The 25578-nt window shown below is 41.7% G+C and overlaps 1 protein-coding gene across 5 annotated transcripts in view; it reads left to right on the top strand.

Annotated features, from left to right (window-relative positions):
• Positions 1-14235, top strand: part of LOC6497020 (CUGBP Elav-like family member 2) — a 91722-nt gene extending 77487 nt beyond the window's left edge. For 3 of the 5 annotated variants that reach the window (XR_006507497.1, XR_006507499.1, XR_006507500.1), the window contains 7 exons: positions 262-443; positions 508-805; positions 868-1077; positions 6020-6169; positions 12051-12478; positions 13801-13889; positions 13954-14235. Coding sequence is in view for 1 of the 5 variants with exons in the window: in XM_044716492.1 (XP_044572427.1) it covers positions 262-443; positions 508-805; positions 868-1077; positions 6020-6169; positions 12051-12322 (1112 nt within the window). In the remaining 4 variants the exon portion in view is untranslated. Of the gene's footprint in view, positions 1-261; positions 444-507; positions 806-867; positions 1078-6019; positions 6170-12050; positions 13625-13800; positions 13890-13953 lie in introns of those variants that run through there. The other 2 variants (XR_006507498.1, XM_044716492.1) reach the window with 2 other exon arrangements.
• Positions 14236-25578: the final 11343 nt, after the last annotated feature.

Here is a 25578-nt window from a genome sequence, read left to right on the forward strand (position 1 = left end):
GCATTTGCAAATGCTGGAATTAACTAAGCCCGACTGGCGGCCACGTAGACCGGACTTGGCCCCAACCCAGTTCCAGTACTTTTCAATGCCAAAGCCCAGGGCCACTGGCTATTGTATGACACTCTCTGATGCGGTTGGGGCTTCCGCCAGCTTTTCACGCAGCGATTATTTTACCAAGGCCAAGGTCTAGACTTTGCACACTCGACACCTGATTTGTGAAATAAATTAATGACATATACCACCCTCCTCTCCTCATTCCAGAACGTAAACTTTTTGTGGGAATGCTAAACAAGAAGCTGAACGAGAACGACGTGCGCAAACTATTCGAAGTCCACGGTGCCATTGAGGAGTGCACAGTGTTGCGGGATCAGAACGGCCAGAGCAAGGGTTGTGCCTTTGTTACATTCGCCACCAAACACGCCGCCATCTCGGCCATTAAAGTGGTAAGTGGTGTATCTTAATCGGCATACGAACTAACTTCTATTTCCGGATACTGCCCCGCCACAGACGCTTAGCCAAAACAAGATCATGGAGGGCTGCACTTCTCCGCTGGTTGTCAAGTTTGCCGATACGCAGAAGGAAAAGGAGCAGAAGAAGATCCAGCAGATCCAGGCCAACCTGTGGAACCTGGCCAGCAACATCAACATACCCCTGGGCCAGACGGCCACCAGTGTGGCCACACCGATACTGCCCAATCCGCCGCAGCAGCCGTCACCAGTCCTAGGAGCCGATGCCATAACCCCGGCCTCCATCCAACTGTTGCAGCAGTTGCAGGCGGTTGGGTTGCAGCAGCAGCTATTGCAAGGTAACTGACAGTATGCTTATAAATTATATTTCATTTCTGATTAATCCTGATCCTCTCCATAGCCTTGACCGGTCTGGGAGCCACACAACAGAGCAGCTCGGCCACGGACACGAGCGCTGCTGCCGCCGCTGGACTTTTGACCCCGATGACCGTCCAGAACTTGGCAGCCATCGCGGCCATGACACAGCCGAGTCTCTCAAACGCTGCCGCAGCCGCCGCGGCTGCCACATCGCCGGGAAGTGCACAGCTCACCAACACGGCCGCTCTGCTCTGTAAGTATTTTTTCTTCAACTTGTAGCTACTTCCGCACCATGGTATCGATAAAGTTGATCCCCATCGCCCGCTCTCTGAGCTAATTATCTAATTTTTTCCCATTTCCGCATTCAAGTTTTTTCCTTGCACGTCACAGGACCTTCCTCTCCTTCTTTTTCCTGCTGGCCAGCAAGCCTGTTGCTGGCTCTCATTTCCTTTGCTTTGGTTCCCCGCTTTATCCTTCATCGATTTGTAATTATCTGGCACGCTGGATGTTGTCCTGGTTATTGGCTTTAATGAGTGGCCAATGGTAATTGGCTAATAAGAGGACCATTTTCGGCTAAATATAGCTGGCCGAAAGCGAGCTGCAGAGATTTATTTAAGGCTTCTTTGGGAAAATGTTCCTGCTATCCATTTCCACTAACCTTTCAAATTTAATTAATCAATAACCAATTAGAGTGGCCTTCCTCGCCATCAAGAACACCAAGCCGTGGCCTAATTGGTGTTTATATTTGGGATTGGGAACAACAATGTGTCATCCCAATTAGCTTAATTTGGCGAGCTTCAGATTATCCTTTTAAGTCATTGCCAGTCTTTCTTCCACCAAGGACCTTAAAAAGCCATTAACCAAGCCAAAAAGATATTCATTTTCTAATAGAACGCTTTTGTGTCATTTATTTTTTTAATATTGCTTACCTAATGACTAAATTGTGGATCGCTGCAGGCCTTCTGAGAAAGAAGGCAGTTGCTAAGCTAACAGGTGAGAGCTCCCACTGATTCCCTTTGATTTGGTTTTGTGGCTCTTTAGTTTTGTTAAAAATTTCTTAAAATTATATACCAATTTCTTACACCACTCGCCTGGGTTTCCTTCACTTGCCGGCAGTTAGCTGTTGCTTTCATTTCCGCCTTTCGCCGTAAAAGTGTGTGTGTTATTAAGCTCGATAGTTAAAGTCAACGAAGCATTCGACGTAACGTTCACGTGCACCGTAACGCCCGTGTTTTACGTCGTCCGCTTTACGTCACCGGTCCACAGAGAGTTGATGGCCGTAAAGTTGGAAACGGGGAAGCCGAAAAGGAGGAAAGTCATTCTGCAGGAAGACTCCTACCCCACTGCCACCGCCACTACTCCGCCAACATACAAAATTACAAGTTACACTCTCTTGCGAAATTAACAACATGGAACTTATTGCAGCCCCCTCGAGAAGGGCTCCAGGACGAGGCTGCAGTTGCTCTTTCTTGGCTTCCCCACTGACCTCCCCACTTGGAGCTGCTTCTCGGCCAGGACCTCATAAAGGAAATAAAGAAAAAAATATCTTTTAAAATATTTTTAGCCACAAATTGGTGGTGCAATGGGAGACCCTTCTAGGGGCTAGCTTCTCGAGATTCTATGGCAGAAATGAAGTCGCAAAAACCGAACGCTCCTGAAATAATTATGGCTTGTCACTGGCATTTAACAGAATCCTTGTATAGATAGCCCGTAACCGAGAAGAAACTCCAAACTCCATCCTCAAGCATCGCTGACCGTGCTATTTCGTTTCTTAAATATTTTCTTAGCAAGTTCATTCCCAGGGAATCCTAGTCCGGAGTCTGGAGTGGAGCAACTAAAAGAAAACACATGACCGAACCAAAAGGAAAATCTGCGGCTGAGTTAACCAGAAAAATGCCAAAAATTAAGCGGATTCCCAGTAATTCCTTCTTTTTTTCCGACTTTGACCGTCTTGTTCTCACTCGCAGCTTATCTGGTGGGGATTTTGGCCCTTGTGCACTTGTGCGTGCTCATCGTGTGCCACTTGAACGATTTCCGGGCACTTCATTTAATGAAATATTAAAAATTCCTTGGCCCGGGAGCAGATGGACTCCGATTCGGAGATGTCCTTGTTCCCCGTCACCATCCTTCCACCACCCGGAATTGGCGAAAAGGAAACTCGCTTCAAAGTGCAGCTGACAGTGGGGACAGCAAGGATGCGCCTATCTTTTCGTCCTTCCTTTCCTCTCTCTGGCATACCCTGTATTTTTTTTTGGTACTGTATTTTGGTTTTTTGGTAGGTTTAAAAAAAATCATACACTTGTCAGCAGCAACTATTTTTTTTGGCACTTATAGACTTTGAAGTCTTGATATCTACAGGGTATTTCCTCATCTTTTAACACTTATCCAGTATCCCTGTAACCATTCCATTGAACGGACAACCAAAGAAAAACTTCTCGCTGGTCGTATTCATAAACAAAACTACAAAATCGTTTTCCAAGTTGCCACGAGTAACAAAACTTTTTGCAATGACTGTTTGCAATGCCGTTGTTGGTGGTTCTGGGTTTTCCTGCCACAAATAAAATGGACAAACAAATAGAGCTCTCCGCCACGGCCTCGCTTTGTACGTGGGATTTTTCTGTGGCGAAGTGGTGTCTGAAAATTGTTTATGAAAAACCTATCGAAAGTATACCAGGCGGTAGATGAATAAAACAAGAAAGGAAAGCTAACTTCGGGCGGAGCCGAAGTTTATATACCCTTGCAGTTCAGTCGCAGTCCGATAGGTGGCGCCACGCATCTATATTATTAGATATACAGCGGATCGTATATAGTCGGCCGATCCTTATGAAATTTGGCATATCGAATTATTTTGACCAAAGAAGCATACATTGAAAATCCCATCCTTCTAACTTGAAAAACAACGAAGTTATGCCATTTCCGATCAATCAGTTATATGGCAGCTATAGGATATAGTCGACCGATCCCGGCCGTTCCGACTTATGTACTACCTGCAAAGGAAAGAAGGGTGTGTGCAAAGTTTCAACTCGATAGCTTTAAAACTGAGAGACTAGTTTGCGTAGAAACAGACAGACAGACGGACAGACAGACAGACGGACAGACAGACAGACAGACAGACAGACAGACGGACAGACGGACAGACGGACAGACGGACATGCTTATATCGACTCAGGAGGTGATCCTGATCAAGAATATATATACTTTATAGGGTCGGAGATGTCTCCTTCACTGCGTTGCACACTTTTGACCAAAATTATAATACCCTCTGCAAGGGTATAAAAACTAATTGCTGAGAGGTTAGGGGTACAAATTGGTAAAAACACAAAGGCAGAATGGGAAAACTATCCAGGAAAATTGTTTTTAGATTTAGGAGATCAGAAAAGGACTAAATTGAGAAGCAGAACAGATTTTCGAATAGGGGGATGGTTACAAATAATTTGTTAAAAAAATAATTTTTGTTAAAATGTATCGGTTTGTTTCCATAAAAAAATAAACTTCAAGAACCTGCAAACACTATTACCAGGCACTTCTTTTTTTTTGCCTCCTAAGCCCCTGGATCTCTTTCCGGAAGTACTCTTCCGTAAAGCTCAAACGCATCCAATTCAAAAAGTTTTGCGAAGCTCATTTTTCGACCTTTTTTGTTGAGTTTTGAGAGGGAATGGAAAACAAAAAGCAGAAAAGGGGAAAAAAACAAAAGCCGAGCTCAGCCAAGAGCAACAAACGAAAATCTTAATCAAAGTTTTGTTCAAGTGCAGTAAATATAGTTGGTAGTACCCGCTCCGACTCCGGGCCACTCCCTGACTCCCGACCCTTCAATTTTTACCCTCAAATAGATTTAGGGTCTCAACACGTTTTCAACTTGCGCTTTGTGTTTTTAGCCACTCTTCCCCTGGCAAACTCTCCATTACGTTTGTTTATACACTTTTTCCTTTTTTGCACTTCAAAATCAACGCCAAGAATAACACAGTTGCAGCGAAAAGTCTTTTGCCTGCAAGTGGCAAATAGCTTGAAGAAGAAATTCTAGGAGGAAAAGGAGGATGGGGCCTGGAAAATTGTACAATTTTGCACTTGAACTGGACGAGAAGAAAATTTCGAGCAGTAAACTAAAAACTTGTAAATACAAAACAGACAACATCCGGGCCAGAAATAGTTTTAGGCTATTTTTTCGACTTCTTATTCCTTTTTTGTTGACTGTTGACTGTGTTCTTCCTTCTATTGGCCATTGTTGTTGCTGGCTGCCGGCCGAGCACTCATGTGGATTATTATTGGCCAACTTGGTTAGCCAGATCCTATTTCGAAAACTCTCTGATGAGTGCAACAACTTGGGGCGGCATGCATATTGTTCTCAGGCCGACTTTTCGGTCATTTATTTGCAAAACTTGGAACAATTAAAACAATTTCCATAGCGAATATGTTTGAAACTTTGGTCTAAGGCCTGGTCTTGCATTTATTCTTGAAGTTCTTGGATTCTTTGAACATTGTTCGCCAGATAATCCCAAAATTTTAATTTAAAACCTGTGATATTTATTATAATATTGGCGATTCGACTGGACATTGTCACTTTTTGTTATTATGCCAATTTTGTTTATTGAAATCATCAGGGGTCGCTGTGATATTCGACCGCATTGCTAAAATTTCAAATACACACACACTGACACACACTCAAAATGGTTTGCAAAACTCATTAATAACAGCGATCATGGCCAGCGGACGGGGTTAGGGGCGGTCAGGGCAGATTGCAAACCACAAAATTGCATTGCATGACGGCCAATGGCGAAACACGCAAAACAACTAAATAACAAACAGGCGTCAAATTACACAAAACCCAAAACCAGAATACTACCGACACACACCCCCACAACTGGCAGGGAGACAAATTAATTTTAGATTGGCTGCTGCCGGTGCTGTTGTTGTGATGCGCCAGTGGAATGAGGCGAGTGGAGAGTGGAAAGTGGCTGTGGAAAATAATCAAATGTCGCTCGGCACTACGCGCACAAAATTCGATGATTAATTACGTCTGACGAAACAAAACCAACTAAATAATAATTATATACTGCGATCTAGGGGGATACCACGAGAAACTACACAGTTTTATTCAACCAAGCTATAGGTTTTGTCTCTTAAAAATAACTATTTTTATTTGCATTATCTTCATTGAAGCTCTTCACTAACTTTTTTCTTTCCTCTCATCTATTCAGGGTCTGATCCGAATCCCTTGGCATCGGCGTACATGTCGACAGCCACTGGCCTACCGCAATTCGGTAGTGCCAGTGCATTGTCCACTTCCCCGTTGGCCAGCGTTGCTCTGAGTGCCGCGGCGGCTGCAGCTGCCGGAAAGCAGATTGAAGGTGAGTACTACATCTACTGAAAATTATTTATTATTCTTAGGATATGGTAGATACTTATTAAATAAAAATAATTTGGAATAGTAAGCCAGAGCAGCTTAGGCTTTCAAGGCTATTCTCCCTTTCAAATACTATTTAACTTTTATATTATTTTTGTGTTCAGTTAGTATTTTTATTAAATTTAATCCGAGTTTAGTCGACCGGAAATAAATATTAATGCATTACAAAATCCATACACATTTTAAATTATGTAGTAGAATAAATTACTTTTTGAACAAACTAGCCGTATACGCAATTTTTGGTATTAAATATTGCGTATACGACCTGTTGGTCCATTATTGTCGACAAAATGCATAAATATTAAAAAAAAGGTTTATTTTTATTATTATTTTTTAATTCTAGTTGCAATGAATTGCATGTAATTCGAATATTACTTTTAATGCATTTTTTCCAACTTGATGAAAAAATAAGTATACGCCATGTTGCTTATTTATCACAAGTTTCCGCAAAAAAAGATAAATGAAAGAAATATATAAAAAATGGTTTTATTATCATATTATTATTATATGATATATCATATTATTACACAAAAATATTATATCACAGGAAAATCATTGGTTGTTTTGTGATTTTTTTTCTTTGTGCACAAAAGTTTTCGTATATAATCACAATGGAATTAAAATGATAAAGGAGACTGGTTGGGGTCTAGGGACTAGGATGGAGATGTCTAATTGGCTGACACTTTGATAAATGTAACAATATGCCCGAATGAGTTGTGCAGTGGTTCTCTGCCTGATTCTAAATTGGGAAAATTCGTTGGCCCGCGCTTATTTTGGAAACTTGTTATGCCGATTTGAAGTAACACAGTAAAATACCCTTATCCTTAGCTAAGTTTTAAAAGATTATATTATTTCAAGGATATCTCAGAGCCATTTTCTATTTATATGATGTATCTGATTTGATTTAAAATTTACTGAGCTGGAGAGGGTATGGCATTATCGGCTTCTTCCGCTGTCATTTAATATTATATTATATTTGTTTCTGCTGCTGATGCTGCATCACATGCATTAACCCGCTCGCTCATTGCTGTCAGCGTCACTCGTTCGTGATGTGGTTATTTTTTCGTCCTGTTTTTCTGCTGTCTGTTGGCTTGTCCTGCATTATCCTGCCGCCGCCCCTACCATTTGTCACGGACACTTTGTGAGTGTCCCGTCTAATCTACTTAGTTTTAGTTCTGTCATTGTTCTCGCTGCTTTAGTTTCTCTGGGCAAAGGGGCTTATTTTCATATGAAAAATCATCCATCAAATGCTATGCAGTTATACAGTTGGGCCGGGGACCGCTGGCGGAAATCCAGTTGAGCATTTTCATAACTCTCGAATGGCTTAGGCACTCTGAGGGTATTCCTATGCGCCTGCAATCCTCAACAAATCAAAATCCCCGACATCCTAACCATCTTCGAGGAATTTCAATCATTCTTGCGCCGCCCACATACGTAGTACACGACGCCCCCTTAATCCGCAATCGAATGTCTTCTGCTGACACAAATCCTTCAATGCCATAAGCGCAAGCCAAGAAGCAAATGCCCAGGAGAGACGGACCAAAAATCAATAAGATCAATCATCTTGTATATTTCACTTTGGCTACATACGCTGCTCCCTCCGAGAACGCTAAGGAGAATTTATGAGGAGCGTTTTGGCGGGGCTTAAATTTTTATCAGCTCCTGACACAGTGTAAATATTACACACACTTGACACACAATTCCATTAGTCAGACGTCGCTGTCAATATCGGGAAATATGGCAACTGAGCATTACTTTTCCCTCTCACTGTAGGTACATACATACACATATATGTCTCTGTATGCTTTGGCACACATAACATTAAAGTTTCAGTAGAAAGTATTCGGATATGTGGGCAAGAGCTGGGGCGGAGGACGAGAATGCAACGGAAAATGTTTTGGCATTGCACTTTTTGCTATATTTCCGGTTACATAACCAAACATCCTTTTTTGAGTGGATAGAAGCTGAGGGGAGTTGCAAGTGCCACGAAACTACAGATAGAAAAATGCCTTTTTAAGAGAAAAAATATTTCTTTTTTTTTAACTTTTTCTTGAAAAATTTTGGGATGCAAAAACTCTTTTCCTAACCATTTAATATTTTTTTGTATAATATTTAGCTTAAGGTTTCTCCAACTGTATGCTATGCACCACATAGTGAGATATATTTTCACAGTTGACTGACTCGCTCGCCCTTTCGACTCCCCCAAATCTTCGTCTCGATTCGCCCGTTGCCCTTTCGTCCTTTTGTGCGACTCCTTGTTTGCTCTGCTGACTCATGACGTCGCCGAAAATTCCCTCCTGACCAACTGCAGCAACAACCGTCGGGGCGAGGATTGTGTGGATTGTGGAAGCACAACAAATTGCTCCTGCTAGCCGAAATGCGAAATGTGAGCTGCCATGTTTCGCCTCGGTTGGCTGGCTTGTGAAAAACTATCATAGATGACTTGGACTTGCTCAAATGGAAGTCGTCTTGGAGGTTTTAGTTAGGGGAAGCTGCTAAGCTCTATATAATTATTGAATGAGATAAAGGGAGGATATCAGAGGGTAAGCTGTAACAGGATATTTTGTAATTGACTTTGCTGTTGGGCTTCTTGGCTTGAAGCATTTTATAATATTTAAAAGAGTTACAAAAAAGATAACTTCCTAATGATAAAGGAGAATGAAAAGGATAACTAGTCCATTGGAAGGATTCAAATTATGTAGAGGCAGAAAAGTAGCGACAACCTCGAGGCAGATAAACTCTCAGCATGTGAAATTTATGAAACCACAACAAGCTGCACAACAGCCAGTCAACAGCCAGGAAGAGGCAAATGGTACAAGTTATGGGAAAGGACGCTTAAACGAAAAAAGAGGCAGGAAACAACTTATAAGCATGTAGTCAGGACCAGACACAGGACCAGAGTGGAGCAAAATTAAGCAGGAAACCAAAGCAACGGCACAAAAATAAAAATAAATACAAAATACCATATCTCAGAAATATAAAAATCAGAGGCTGCCCAAGAGCTCTATGCAGTAAATAAAACGCTTTAAAGGAGCAGCTTTTCGGGCGAAGGATAACGGGGCAGGGACAACAAATATGACAGTGACAGACGACGGGAGGGCCACTCCCCTTTTGGCTGGAGCGGCTGGGTAACCCTAAGGCGGCAGCGGTCGCATCGCCTTCCGGCTGCAGCCGGATTAAAGTCATATGCATAAGCCGGAAGTTGGAATATAAAATAAGTGTGTGGGTGTGGGTGTGCCGTCCTCCTCGACAAGGAGTGGGGTGGGGGATCGTGGGGAGTCGAAAGATTTGCGACTTATGCTTTGGTAGGTCCTGGGTGGAATTGCAAAGGGAACGTGGAAGTCGAAATCCGCTTGCAAGCGAGTGATTATAAGGAGGGGAAGAACCTATCACTCCAAGAAAAAATGTTCAAAATGTTCCAAAAATTATTATTTTCCATGGCTTCCTAAGAAAAAGCTTCTGCCAATTAAACTAAAACTAAGATACTTCCTTTAGTTTGTGGCATTAAATTTTTTCTGCAACTGCAGGTACATATAGAGGTCGCATTAAAATCAATAAAAGCAACTCGGATATATATGCAGACCCAACTGGAACTGTAGCTTATGTGCCATAGATTCCATTTGGCTTCCTCTCCACGGTCTGCCTCCCGGCCGTGCCCTTGAGAGAGATAGGAAAATAAAGGATGCGACGGCCAAGAAAATGGCAAAATATCGTTGGGGAGAAATGCAGCTCCCATCTGGCTTCCTCCTCCGCCGCCTCCCCTAGCCAGCTGGGAGTGCATCAAAAGCGAACAGGCTGGGCGACATTTTCAGGGCGGATGGCGAATCTTGGCTCGGCGGAAAAGGAAAATGCAATATAGGAAATCGTTTTTCGCACACACAAAAATTCCCGGCAACCATTCAGAACATTTTTCGTTTTTATTTTTTTTTTGTTGTGGAGTTTTGAAAAACAAAGCAGGAAGTTTATTTGGAGGGTCGATGTGTGGAGATAGGTCCTTGGTGGATTCAAAGAAGTTCCTGGTTACCGAAATGTGCGAGAAATGTTTTACGGTTGACAGCTAAGAGAATTTAGCATACTAAAAATAAGAAACGTTGTACCAAATTCTGCAAGGATTCATGTTACCTTTCTATTAAATTTATGGAAAATAATCCATGGATTGAAGCTCTTTGATTTTTTTGATTTTAAAGCCAATGATATGGTATGGCACACAAGGAGCCTTTTAACCTTCTTTAAGTAATTTCTTGGAATCTTTTCGAGTGCCTTTCATTTGTTACGTTGGCAACAACGACCAACCCTCACTCGCTATATTTGTTCTTTCATCTAATTATATGTCGTGCCGAGCCACACGTGTCGCTTGTTAGTCGCGTAATTCAATAGCTTCAAGCATTTTTAATTGGACTTTTTCCATCGCTATTTTGTTTCTCTCAGAAGGCCTAAATTAATTGATAGGTGTGCAGAATTACAAAGCAACAAGTGCAGCAGCAACAGCAACAGCACCAGCACCAGCAGTAGCAGGAGCCATGCCATGAGTCAATTAATATTAAAATCCTGCCAACGTCAACAGCTTGTGGCCGCTGGCGGTGCCAGAACTTGATAATAATGACGATGATGACGGAGACATGCCTCTGGTACTAAAGGCTTCTTCGCCATTCAATTTCGCTCCATTTTGTAATCGCATCAGCGTCGAGCAATCTGTCAGCAGTCAGTTGTCCTCCAGGGTGGAATCCAAAAGGGGCCTACACGAGGAAGAGGCCTATGGCGGCCAAGTCATATATCAAGGTGATCAATAGCAGGGCTCCTGGCAAACGATGATGGAGTTGGAATGGGGGCTGGTGGAAGTGGGCGAGTGCGAGTGTAGTACTCTCTGATTACAAAGTGTGCGGGAATTTTGGTTAGAAAGGATGTCTCTTTAAAGTTTAAAGTCTAACCATTTGAAAGCATAATTGAATATTTCATGATTTAATTAATTTAATACAAACTTTCTTATAAGAGTAGTTTCTGGTGGGGACTCTTGTTTGTTTTCCCTCTTCTGTTGTTTTTTCTGATAAAATTGAAAGACCGCAAAATGTCTGCTGTCATTTGAAGCGTTTTGAGGTCATTAAAAAGCATCACGAAAGTGAAAACGCGACTGCTGACGCAGCTTTCACGCTTCACGTTCGGTCTCCCTTGTTCAGTGTGTTTGCCTTTCCCGTCTATGAGGATTTTGGCTGCTGGAGGGTCGGGTTACTGGTGACTGCCGACTGCCGACTGCTGTCTGCTCATTGCCACTGACGTTGACAGTAATTTGCACGAAAAGTGCAACCGCAGCAGGAGGCGCGAGCCACGTTAATACGCGTGTGACAAGGAGAGTGAAAGGGTGGGTGTGCGACGACAGGACTACAGAAACGGCACTTGGAAAAGAGCTAAGAACACGATAATGACCGAAATGATGATGATAATACTGCGGAATATAACGACGTCGATGTCAGCAGAGTCGGCACGTGCTGCTAAACAAAATGTTACTCCCACACACGTAGCGGAGAGGAGCCAGCCGAGTGGGTCGCATCATTTCCGCTTCCGTTTTGGCAATCAGCCGCTGTTGCTGGTTCAGAGCGTTCCAGCCCGTATAATTTCGGGCTTTGTCTGCTCAACTTTAGTCTCTATTCAGCTATTAGGGACTGGAAACTGGGGCGATACAAATTGGAGAGTTAGAGCTAGAGCCCGTTAATTAATTTCTAGAAATACCAGCTCAGAAATACAGCTCAAATATAAATCATTAAATTATTTTTAAAATTTAAATTATAATACATATATTCAACTTTACCTTTTTTAAACATTTATTCCAGGACCCGAAGGCTGCAACCTATTCATTTACCATCTGCCGCAGGAGTTTACAGACACGGACCTGGCCTCCACGTTCCTGCCCTTTGGCAACGTGATCTCCGCCAAGGTGTTCATCGACAAGCAAACTAGCTTGTCCAAGTGCTTTGGCTTCGTTTCGTTCGACAATCCGGATTCGGCCCAGGTGGCCATTAAGGCGATGAACGGATTTCAGGTGGGCACCAAGCGCCTGAAGGTCCAGCTGAAGAAGCCCAAGGACGCCTCCAAGCCGTACTGATTGTACGCCCAACCATACTGGCAGCCCTACGATCGACATCGAGCGGAAGCGAGAAGAGTTCGGAGATTTGTGAAATATGGAGTAGTCAATAAATGAAGAGTTGCCGTGTAGAGCGCGCGCGTTGCAAGAGTAAGCGAGGATGCAAATGCCAACGTTGTACGTATCATAAAAATTCAAAAAAAAAAAAACAAAAAATCAAAAGTAAAAAAATCAAACTGCAACAAAAAAAGACATGAAACCTGTGCCAAAAAGACATTACTGCTTATGATTTAGCACTTTATATGTTGAATTAAAAAATACAAAAAAAAACTTTAAAAAAAAGAAAAGAAAAAAAAAAGAAACGAAGAATACACAACTCTTAGATCATAGTTTAGTTTAGTTTCTGTTGAAGTTCCCTTACATCCGATCTTTTACGACTTGTTTTTCTTAATTTTAAACTGTCGTACAAGATGGTAGAACCATTACATTTTTTATTAAATATTTTGTACACATTTTCATGACTCACAAACGAAAGCAAAAATAAAAAATATACAAAATGCAAAGATCTGTTCAAGTGTTAGCCTTAAGTTTTTGATATCTGATAATTTTTATACGCACTCTTTCTTTGTTCGATTTGTTCATATCTCATGTTGCAAGTCACAATGAAGTTCATACTTATTACAATATGTACTTGGTATATATTCTAGCATTAGTTACAAGTTACTCGTTTTGTTCAATGGATTATCTCTCACTATAAATAGCCACATGCCGCTGAGCATAATTAGTTTTTAGTTTCTTGATTTGTTATATCTATCCCAAACCTAACACATTTTTTATTTGTACTGAAAAAAGAAATGTTTTTGTTACACCCCACTCTATTAGAGCACCCCTATTATAAAAACTTATATTTTAATGAATGAACCAAATTCATATGCTTTTATTTGTTAAATATGCCACTTGTAAAAAACGCATAAAAACAAGAAATCAAATGAAATCAGCAAAAAGGAATATGTTGTTATTATTTATTTTGAAGTTATTACTTTTCATGAAGTTTATTATTTAGTTTTTTATTTCTACAATTTTTCGCTTAACCCCCAAGTTTATAAGAATCTGGTATAAAACCATAAAAACATATATGATTTATCGCTTTGTAAACTTTTTGTTTCTTTAACTCTCTGTCGTTGCACAATTTGAAGTACCCTAGTGCATAGTGTATCTTACAATGTTTATGTAAAGTATCATATACACAACACATGTAAACACATCATACAATAATAGCATACATATCTAAATAAAGTTTTGTTCTCTGTTCAAATGCACAAATCTTTACACTTGTTCGCTTTTTCTGTTCACCAATTTCAAGGTAATTTGTGTTTTTTGTTTATTATTATTTCTCATTTTCAGTTACAATCTTGGTTGGCCATAAGACACTGTTTATACATCCTGTCTATCAATAGATATCCATTAATACTAACCATATTAATTTGTGTGTTCCTTAGATGCCATGTTGACGTAAGCTTGAGTTAATACCAGTTTTATTTTGGGAGAGAAAAAGTCCAAGTGGTAGTTGCTGCAAGCAAGTTGAAAGGTAAGCTTACCACATTTAAATTAATAAATCTTAAATAATCTAACTTGTTAAATTTTCTTTTCAGTTGTAGGAATCCGTTCTTATGACCTGCACAGGTCCGAACCTTGTAAATATTATGCGCTTGAGTCTCGAAAATCTTTGATGAAATTATCCTATCCAATTGCTGTCGCATATAAATTTCAAGAACTGTAAATTTTAATAACGCTGTACACAACATAAAAATTCAAAACTCTGTAATATCTCATTTCGCAATGATGTTGTACGATAGCCAATGAAAGCCATTTTATATGCTTGTAAAGCAAAATAATTTTAATGAAGTAAATTTATAGAATAAACATAAATTTAATTAATTGGGTAATTGCTTCCCCTTGTTTCCCCCGAAATAATAGTTATTAGTTTGTTTCACGAAAGCATTGACAAATCAGACTAGAAAGCGTTGAGTTAAGTTTGCTTTAGTTTTGTTTCCAAATTATACGTGGGCTATTATTAATCTAGATGTGGCTTTAAATTGAAAACAATTTCCATGCTGGAATGCGCATTCATTCGTCTTAGGATTAAGCATATCTTATTGTTCTGTGTGTAAGTAAATGTGTAATTTTTTAGCGGATAAGTGTAATATTTTAGAGAAGCAAAGCAAGGCTGTGTGTTCTGGCTAGATCTTAAGTGATTTTCAATACCCGGTAAATGAAAGTAAATAAAAGTAGATGCAGTTCGATACCAGATCAGAATGCACATAGTAGATGGGACAACCCAAGAATAATTGCTGAGACAGTAACCAGCAAGAACGTACTTATTGTGATAAACCCAGTTAAGAAAATGAATTATGTGTGTAATTTTAAGAGTACTACACCCCCATAAACACATACCGCATATGTATATCAGCATCTAAACAGAAACCGTAAATCAATAAAAGGTGTCATGATTTTTATAAAACTAAAACTCGAACGCATTTTTAATTCACAATCTCGCAGAAACTGATGTTTGGTAATTTATCAAAAAATGTCTCGAGCCAAAAACTTTGCGAGGAAATGTAAAAAAAACCAACGACAAGCATACAAACTGTGGACTGAAAAAGAGAAGCAAGAAAGCTTCGCGCAACTAAAGAAAAGTTCAACAATAAACGAAATATTTTGCTAAACTTGCGATTTGCATATGAGAAACTTTATGCCAATTGTGGACCTGCCACTGGCTGCCGGGGGGCGTTGTGTCGGGGATGACGAGGAAAGGCCCAAGGGCGCTGAAGTCTGATGCGATTCTGGGACCAGGATGGAGGATGCGGATGGGCCTGCAGGACGTGTAAACAAATTTAACAACTACGTGACGCAGCGAGTTCGTTTCGTCTTCTTCCCTTAGCCTTACCCCACATCCTTCACATCCCTAACCCACCCCTGCTCCCAAACGTTGCATAATCCAAATCCAAGTCTTAACGCAAGATTTATTTCCATTTAAATCATGCGTGGAAAAGTTTTGCTCAGCTCCTGTCGACAGCAAATGCCAAGAAGTAGAAGGGACCCGAGTGCTTACACGGCAATAATTCTGTCTTGGCATATTCAAATATTTTGGCATTTGATTAAGCTGGAAAGTTTTTGGCATTCCTCACAAGGAACTTTCAAAAGATGAAAGAATTGGAGTCACAATATAAGTCTCAGTGACTATTCTGCATCAAAATCAAAGAACGAAATATTTCTCGAATTTTGTCTCAATTTTAAAGGGATCCCCTTAAAAAATTATTACAACTGCATGGTATGGCATTTTGGCCCCCAGCGATGGCTATATCTTGGCCAATTGGCTCCCGATTCTTGAGCGGAATACCTTAAACGATTTGTAGAACTATTCTCCATCATTCTGCACCAAAATTTAAGAACGAAATATTTTTTCGATTTTTGTCTCATTTTCAAGGGGATTCCCTTCAAAAATTATGAAAACTGCATGGTACGGCATTTTGGCCCCCAGCGATGGCTATATCTTGGCCAATTGGCTCCCGATTCTTGAGCGGAATACCTTAAACGATTTGTAGAACTATCCTCCACCACTCTGCATCAAAATCTAAGAACGAAATATTTTTTCGATTTTTGTCTCAATTTCAAAGGGATCCCCTTCAAAAATTATGAAAACTGCATGATAGGGCATTTTGGCCCCCAGCGATGGCTATATCTTGGCCAATTGGCTGCCGAATCTTGAGCGGAATACCTTAAACGATTTGTAGAACTATCCTCCACCACTCTGCATCAAAATCTAAGAACGAAATATTTTTTCGATTTTTGTCTCAATTTCGAAGGGATCCCCTTCAAAAATTATGAAAACTGCATGGTATGGCATTTTGGCCCACAGCGATGGCTATATCTTGGCCAATTGGCTCCCGAATCTTGAGCGGAATACCTTAAACGATTTGTAGAGCTATTCTCCACCACTCTGCATCAAAATCTAAGAACGAAATATTTTTTCGATTTTTGTCTCAATTTCAAGGGGATCCCCTTCAAAAATTATGAAAACTGCATGATAGGGCATTTTGGCCCCCAGCGATGGCTATATCTTGGCCAATTGGCTCCCGAATCTTGAGCGGAATACCTTAAACGATTTGTAGAACTATTCTCCACCACTCTGCATCAAAATCTAAGAACGAAATATTTTTTCGATTTTTGTCTCAATTTCAAGGGGATCCCCTTCAAAAATTATGAAAACTGCATGGTATGGCATTTTGGCCCACAGCGATGGCTATATCTTGGCCAATTGGCTCCCGATTCTTGAGCGGAATACCTTAAACGATTTGTAGAGCTATTCTTCACCACTCTGCATCAAAATCTAAGAACGAAATATTTTTTCGATTTTTGTCTCAATTTCAAGGGGATCCCTTTCAAAAATTATGAAAACTGCATGGTATGGCATTTTGGCCCACAGCGATGGCTATATCTTGGCCAATTGGCTCCCGATTCTTGAGCGGAATACCTTAAACGATTTGTAGAGCTATGCTCCACCACTCTGCATCAAAATCTAAGAACGAAATATTTTTTCGATTTTTGTCTCAATTTCGAAGGGATCCCCTTCAAAAATTATGAAAACTGCATGATAGGGCATTTTGGCCCCCAGCGATGGCTATATCTTGGCCAATTGGCTCCCGAATCTTGAGCGGAATACCTTAAACGATTTGTAGAACTATTCTCCACCACTCTGCATCAAAATCTAAGAACGAAATATTTTTTCGATTTTTGTCTCAATTTCAAGGGGATCCCCTTCAAAAATTATGAAAACTGCATGATAGGGCATTTTGGCCCCCAGCGATGGCTATATCTTGGCCAATTGGCTCCCGAATCTTGAGCGGAATACCTTAAACGATTTGTAGAACTATTCTCCACCACTCTGCATCAAAATCTAAGAACGAAATATTTTTTCGATTTTTGTCTCAATTTCGAAGGAATCCCCTTCAAAAATTATGAAAACTGCATGATAGGGCATTTTGGCCCCCAGCGATGGCTATATCTTGGCCAATTGGCTGCCGAATCTTGAGCGGAATACCTTAAACGATTTGTAGAACTATTCTCCACCATTCTGCATCAAAATCTAAGAACGAAATATTTTTTCGATTTTTGTCTCAATTTCAAGGGGATCCCCTTCAAAAATTATGAAAACTGCATGATAGGGCATTTTGGCCCCCAGCGATGGCTATATCTTGGCCAATTGGCTCCCGAATCTTGAGCGGAATACCTTAAACGATTTGTAGAACTATTCTCCACCACTCTGCATCAAAATCTAAGAACGAAATATTTTTTCGATTTTTGTCTCAATTTCGAAGGAATCCCCTTCAAAAATTATGAAAACTGCATGATAGGGCATTTTGGCCCCCAGCGATGGCTATATCTTGGCCAATTGGCTGCCGAATCTTGAGCGGAATACCTTAAACGATTTGTAGAACTATTTTCCATCAATCTGCATAAAAATATAGGAACGTAATATATTTTCGATTTTTGGTTTCATTTTTTGGGGGTTCCCCTTTAAAATTATGAAAGCTGGATGGAAGGACATTTTGGCCCCCAGCGATGGCTATATCTAGGCTAATTTTCTTCCGATTCTTGAGCGGAATTGCCAACGAATAGGGGAGATCCCCTTCAAAATTTATCAGAAGTGCATCTAATAACGTTATGACCCCCACCGATGGCTATATATGTATGTATTTTGGCTAATTTTCTTCCGATGCTGGAGCAAAATTTATTTTTCGATTGTTATAGAATATCCTGAAGGATTTGTTCATCGAATTTTACGCTACTGACTTTTTAAAGTCGATATAATGAATGAAACATATCCTCACAATCCCACCCATTATTAAAACCACGTCTCCACGTGTGTCTATCACCATCAGACTCTTGTTAACAATTCGCCAACGTCAGATGAGATCTTTTGTTATGCTCCAGTGACCAAATCGCTATTTAGCCCACTAAATTTGAGCGGCAGCACCCAAAAGCGTTGCAGCCACGAGTCCTGGGAGTGGCGAAGCATGTTATATGGGCTGTGTTCCAATCTAGACGTGAACATGAACATGGACGTAAACATTCAATGGGTTTTGGGGCCGGACGGGCTGGGCGGAAATTCGTTGCTGGGGGAAACCGAGGGAGATTAGCAAAGTTTGTAATTACGTTGGTAATTGATTAGGTTCGAACAACAAACTGCTAATAAGATTATTGCAGTTGAGAACAAACCGAGCTGAAAAAACAAAAACCCAGGCCCACAAGCATCACGACCACCGCCCCTGTCAGCCGTCAAATTATCCCGCAACTAAAGTATCCTGGGTTGGGTGGAGGCTAGTGGCTGGAAAGCCCGAAATTGAAGCGATTTGTGGCAGAAGTTCTGCATACACTAGAAAGAATTTAGGCTAAATTTAATTATTTTTCAGACATAGTCTTACATTTAAAATAAGAATATTCTTAGTTCATTCTAAAAATAATTTCATATTTAATTTTTTGCCAATTAGGTGATAAATTTTTTCGACTGTTTTTGGAAGCATCCTTTTGGAGAATCCTCTTCTCCCAAGCCCCCGCTAAAATTCGTTGTTTTGTTTGCACAATTTGCACAATGGGGGAGGAATGGGACGGGAAGGCGTGGCCGGGCCACAGTAAGCTCACGCAAGCCGGAAGAACAACAATCGACCGCCGAAATAACAATGGATTTGGCGCGTTTGCCCGTTTCTGGCATTGGGCGTATTGTTAATGGCATTGCACGCACATCGATGGGATCCCCAAAATCGAGACGAAGAACATGGGGACGATGGTAGAAGAGATGGGGAGGATGCACACAACGCAAACAGTTTAGCAGAGCTGCAATTTGGACAAACAATCTGAGGCCAGAAAGAAAAGCGCGATAGAAGAGAGTCTGAAAGGTGAAGTAAATACAAGGATATATGCAAAAAAAACTCGACACTTCAAATAAAATCTAAAAACCGTGTCCCATCGATCCCCATCATTGAATTGCCGCCATGGCTTCGATAAACTTTTTGGCTCCTTTTAAAGTATCCTAGTTGAAAATCGGATGACTGTCTATGATAATGTAGCCTTCAAAGGGACACCAATGCTTGGAAAACCATATTCAACAACTTCTGAATGGAGCCAAAAAAATTTATCGAAACCGAAACAGTCTCTGGATATTTTGCAATTAATTTGGATTTTTTATGCAAGTAGTATTTTCCCCAAAGCCTTGTATCTTTGGATTGACGTTCCCTCGCTCGGCAGATTCGTTGACAAGACAAATGCCCGGCCAGGAAACTTGAACGGCCTGTTTATCACTGCCACCCCTTCATTGTGCCACGTCACCGCAACCGATCGGCCTCCGAGCCGCCGGCCTCAACTTCATGCGGAGCGACAACAGCTGATTAAAATCCTTGGCAGTCCGTTTCCTGTTCGCAACGCATCCTGCCCGTCATCGTCATCGATCACACTCCAAATAGAACTAGAATTGCGCTCACAGACCAGTACCTTACACTGTGCATAGACATGCGGCAGAAGGCATCTGGGGCAGAAAGATTCCTCAGAGTTCTCTTTTTATAATTTCCCTGCAGCAGCTACGGATTTTGCTCTCAGTGTAGCTAGTAAAGTGAATTCGATTTTGAAGGAGAAACCGAAACCCGCCTGGGAATCGCTGCAATTTTGCACGTGAACACGCTCAACGCTCGATGTCATTCACAAGCTTCTCTGCCTTGCCCGGCTCCGAGCTCCTCCTGCCCCTTTGGAGGCGCCCTCCACATATCTGTATCACTTCCAGTTCACTTGACAGATATGGTAGGGGCGGAGGCAGGGAGGCGTGGCCAAACGCCTGTCCCGATTCGCTTCTTCTGCCGTTTCTGCTTTGAAATGCATTGGCAGAGACATGAACGGATGGCTTTTGGATGGGAAGAGCAGTGCACTAGTGCACTAGGGGGCAGGAGGTGGTGGTGGCACAGACGGCGGGTGGGGGTTAGGAGTGCGATTGTTATTTTTCTGGATGTTAGTGGGCTTTCGGGAATGGGGGAGGGGTCATGCCGGCGAAGGTAAAAAATCTCAGCAACTAACCTAGTTTTGCGCTTTTCATGCCACAGCTCCCTCCTGATACAGCCAACTATTTTCGTGTGTGTGCGGCTTTTATGACAGGCACCCCCCATCTGTATGTGGGTGGTTGTGCGGGGTGTTACACACACTGTGTTACTATTGTGGGTGTGTGTGTGGCGGTGGGAATTTGAAATCCGTTACTTGTGGGATATTGCATATTGATTTGGCAAATGTGCCGGGGAGTTGCTGTCGGGAGTTGACTGCCACAAATGAACATCGTGGATCTCGGCCTAATCCTCCTGACGTTTGTATTAAATTGTGTTCACTTGAGCGTGGCCACATACCATAACTACAGCTTCGCATCCGGAGAATCAATTTATTACTCTTAAAAGTTATTTCTTCCTATAAATATTCCTTTGATTTAATTTCAAGCCAAGCCCCCTGCCAACCTGAACAATTCCCGCGCAGGAACCGTGACCTAATCACATCATAATTCGACCAGTTTCTCTCTCCCTTGGCCAGGACCTCCCACATCCTGCTCCCTCCGTGGATAAAATACAAGAATTTATACTTCCTGTTGTTTACCCAACATTTTCTCCGGCATGTCTGCATTTTATTATACAAAATGTTATTTATTTATTTATTTTTGCGGCAAAACTTATTTTTTCCGTTCCTGGTCCACACCTCCCCTTCCCGGTCGCCGTTGATTACGCAGATTTTCCGCGATTGAGAGGGTGACTGGGTAAGGGGCAAGGACTCATGGAGGAAATTCAAATAAAACAACAGAAAAACAAAACATTAAAAGCAGCCGCCGCCTCGCAATTGAAGTTTCCAGTTGTTTCCTTTGAAATTGAAGAGTGCACGTGGAAAAAACAAGTTCCGAACGAAGAAAACTTTGTCACACGGCCAGTTAGAAGAAAGGAAGAACATACAGCAGCCCCCGCACTTCAAAGAAAGAAACACATTCATATTTCCATGAAAATACTTGAAGTCTCAGCTCAATTTAACAGCCACATTCGACCATAAAATTTGAGCCACACAAAATTCCATTTGACTTCATCCCCATTCAGCCAGTTGCCTCAACACATCTCTCATTTCATTTGATATTTGCCTGTTGCCCGGCTAAATCAAAATGAAATCAAATTCATGTGACAAAATGGCTAAAAATGCATTTTATTACACATTCATACGACTCGTTTCGTTTCAGTTGGCTTCGGTTCGGTAGGATTCAGTTCAGTTCAGTTGTTCCTCTCCAATTTGAGTTTCCCCCACTCGGTCTTGCTGTCATAAATTTGCAAAAAGCATTTTGGCAACATGAGAAAAACTCAATTAAAATGGACTTTGGCTTTATTTCTGCGTGACAAGACGCAAATCAGAATATTCCACTCGGTCTTTTCTGTGTCTGGGGGTCCACTTCCCACACCTTTTTGGTCCTCCTTGGTTTTCAACTTTGGCTTCCAGCCACAAAATGTACATCAAATATAAATATAAGAAGAGATGGTCAACATACTCCCAGAAGGGCTAAGCGAAGCTTAGGTGCTCTGTCTCAAGATGTGAGTGCCTCTTCAGAGATGTGAACAAAGTAAACTCATTTTTATACATTTTTTTCCATTTATGGCTAAATTGGTTTATTATTTTTGTAAATTGTTGCTTTCTTTTTCTGTTAATAACACCTCTTAGCAACTGCCATTAAGTGGCCATACCACGTTTCTTTCAGGGTATTTTTGTGTTGACCAGCCCATTGCTGCCTTTATTTGAAATGCATTCATCTTTTTCCAGGATACTCCCACATGTCCCTTGTCGCTGGAGTGCGGGTTTTCGAAATGTGGGCTGCTGGTGCCCAAAAAACTGCCACACGATACAGACAAGTAGACAAGTTACTGACAACACACTCACACACGCCCAAGAACTGACTTTCAGAGCTCCAGACTCATTTCAGCTTAATGCTGTGGTCCCGAGCTACAACATTTTTTGGCTTAGAATTCGGTAGCGGCTTCGACTTGGTCGACTGTCTCCGTCGGAAATTCAGCTAGGTCTGTGGCCTCGTCCGTCTTGTGGTAACAGGGGAAGCTGGTAGGGGCAGCTGCTAAGAAATCAACTTCCTGGCTTTTGCGGTTGGGACTGGGCTTAAAAACAGAATTTTCCTTCTAATTGGCGCACTTTTGTTTAGCATATTACGTATACGCCTTGTGAACTGCATGGAGTATTCCAGGCTCTCCTTTAGTTTTATTTCCATTTTTATTTTGCTGGAAGCACAAGTGTGTGGATTAAAAGTCTTGTAAACATCTAACAAGCTTAGCAATTATCATGTTTTATGTGTCTAATGAGAGGCAGTTGCCATAGATGTTCCCACCATGGTCTTTGCTCCAGAACGCTGTTTAAAAAGACTTTTTCTGTGAAGAGATTTCGGCTTAAAGTTTATGGAAAATGTTGAATAAAAAGTTAGCAAAAACAGCCACCCTTCAACTCTTTTTTATAGCATGGCCAATCAAAATGTCCTTTGGAATTTCATATCGCCCTATATACCCTATATAACAGCATATCACCGTGTTCTTCAATTTATTTCTATGTGATTTCTCTGCGTTAGCACCAATAAAATATTTCAGCATGATCCAATGGGGTTTTCATATGCGTTTCAGGCAATATCCTGGCTAATATAACCCCTGTCAGGACCAGGGCCTGCTGAAAAATATACTCCCCATCGAGCCTCAACCCTTCACAAGTTGATTTGAAGCACTGGCATATGTAAGGACAAATCAACTGGCAAGGCTGCCGCCTGTGGTGTTGCCTCTGGATGTGCTATTAAATTTATGACGCAAGTAAATTGAATTTTAAATTTGAGTATGACAAATGTGGAACGCCCACAGCACACCACCCATCACCCACCGCCCATCGCCCACCTCTGCCAGGGGATAGAAATTGCCTATGAGTGTTGGCACAAAAGTCATAAGTCGACAACGACGCGACGGCCAACAAAAGCAAAATGGTTGATTTTTCAGCAGTAACAGCAACAGCAACAACAGACGTGACTCGAACAAAACATGTAACCCAAATGTGTGGGCGTGGCAGGTGTTTTCTGGCCCCCCACCGCCTCGGCTCATTTTTTACCCCCGTCCGGGCAGCAGTCGGCAACAAAGTGTTGACGCAACGACTAACTGAAACTGCCTGGCCTGACTGATTGAGTGAATTTGAGATTGACTGACAGGGGCAGTGTGGGTGGATGGGAGTCAGAAAGTAGGCAGCCCAACATAAGGGCGGCAAATGAAAATCAGCACAACTGTAATGGAAACGACAACTACGTGCGTGGCTTCAAAAAAATGACAGAGGAGGTGAGAAAGGTCTACGACAAGAATCACTAAGAAAATAATACATCCTTGCCAGAAACTTGAAAATTGTATTTAAATTTTTAACATATCAGTACCGAGTCGGTACCGATACCGTATCAGTAGTATCAGTGTCGAAATATCAGTACTGTTGCTTGTCAGAAAAACTTTTTTTAAAATTCCAACAGCTAATTATCCTTCCAAACGAAAATAAATAAAGAAGAGCAAAGCTATTTTATTTCTATTAGCCCACAAAATCAAATATGCAAAATTATACACTTCTACAATCTCATCCCTCCCAAAAATAAAAGGTGGGAAGGCAACTTAAGAATTCCTTACACGTTGCCGCATTTGTTTTGCCATTGGCATCAAATGTAGCGTTAACTTTGGCTTCAGAGTCCCCCTTACCCGTCTCCGTCTCCGTTTCCGTTTCCGGTTCGCCCTCGGGAAAATCTCGATGTGAAAATCAAATTACCAAAAACTCAACCGAAATGTTCAGCAAAAAACTCACGTGTCATGATGCACTTGAGACTGTGGCGCATTTGTCTCTCCCCTTGTCCTTGCCGTACATTTCCCCAGGCGACTGTATCCTGTCGCCGATTCGCCTTCTCCTCCTGGACATGTCATTGTTTTTGAGGACAGGGCCTGGCGACAGATCCACGGATAGACACTGACATTGTCTGACAACGCAAATCAAAAACGTATCAAATAAAACTTTGTACTCGTACTTATCGTTTTTCGATCGCCCTTTTCTAAGCCACTCAACACGTGCTTTCCCCGCCCGGGAATAATTTCTCTCGCAGCAATGCGACAATTTTCGGGGGCATTTGAGCCATTTGACGATTTTCGTGGCAAGAAGGAGCGATGGCGATGACAATCAAAGCTTCCTCTGGAAATGACATGCCATAATGACAAAATAAAATCGAAAGTAGAATTCAGCTGAGTGTTGGATGGCACAATGAGCTCCCCCGATCTATTCGAAGGCCAAATGTATAAAAGAACTAGAATTAGGAACTTGGCTTCTTAAATTCACAATAGTCATACTATATACATAGGTCTTAAGCGGCTAGACCTATGAGTAGTTTGCTGTGGAACCTACAGATTAAAGAGTACCAGGTGCCTTAGACCAAGACATATCTATTAGCGACTGAATTGGCCACAAAATGAGAGTTTACAACCATCCTTGGTGACTCATAAATTCCATAAATGTGAGCAAAACTTTAAATAATGTTTGAGGTCAAATACAAAATGTTTGCGGACACGTGAGCTTTAATTGTGTGTGTACGTAGTCCATCATGTTTTGGAGAAGTTTGTGGGTTCGTGGGCGTGTGTGGTCCAACGGGGTGCTAATTAAATAACCAAAATGCTGTGTGGCAGAGCACTGGCCGCCTGCAAACCCCGAAATGCATATGATTAACCCACATACCGAGTGGAATGACCCCGTTCTGCCCCTGTTTCCTCTTACCGGGCCTTCTGCCGGCCCACCTGCAGGCAAGAGCCCTGCTTTCGAGGGGTTGCCTGAATGTGTGAAAGTGTGCTTGCATAATTTCATTAAAATAACTGTCAAAAATTTCACGTATGCCCACACACGCGGCATAGGAAGTCCATCCCCCAGGTTGCCCCCTCATCCGTGCCAGAAGCTCTTCAAATTCAAACGTAAAATTCCCAGCCCCACCTCCGTGTCACTGGCACAGCTGTCAATAGGAATTCTGCAGGTGTCAAAAATATTTCAGGCATGGAAGTGCCTGCCTATCTGCTCCTCTCATCCTCGCCAATTGGCGTAAATTGCTTCAGGGGCTGCGGCTTACGCCTCCACTCTCCGTTCCACCGCTCCTGGCAGTCGGTGTGTATGCAAAA

This window comes from Drosophila ananassae, chromosome 3R (genome assembly GCF_017639315.1).
Source record: "Drosophila ananassae strain 14024-0371.13 chromosome 3R, ASM1763931v2, whole genome shotgun sequence".
NCBI classification, from domain to species: domain Eukaryota; kingdom Metazoa; phylum Arthropoda; class Insecta; order Diptera; family Drosophilidae; genus Drosophila; species Drosophila ananassae.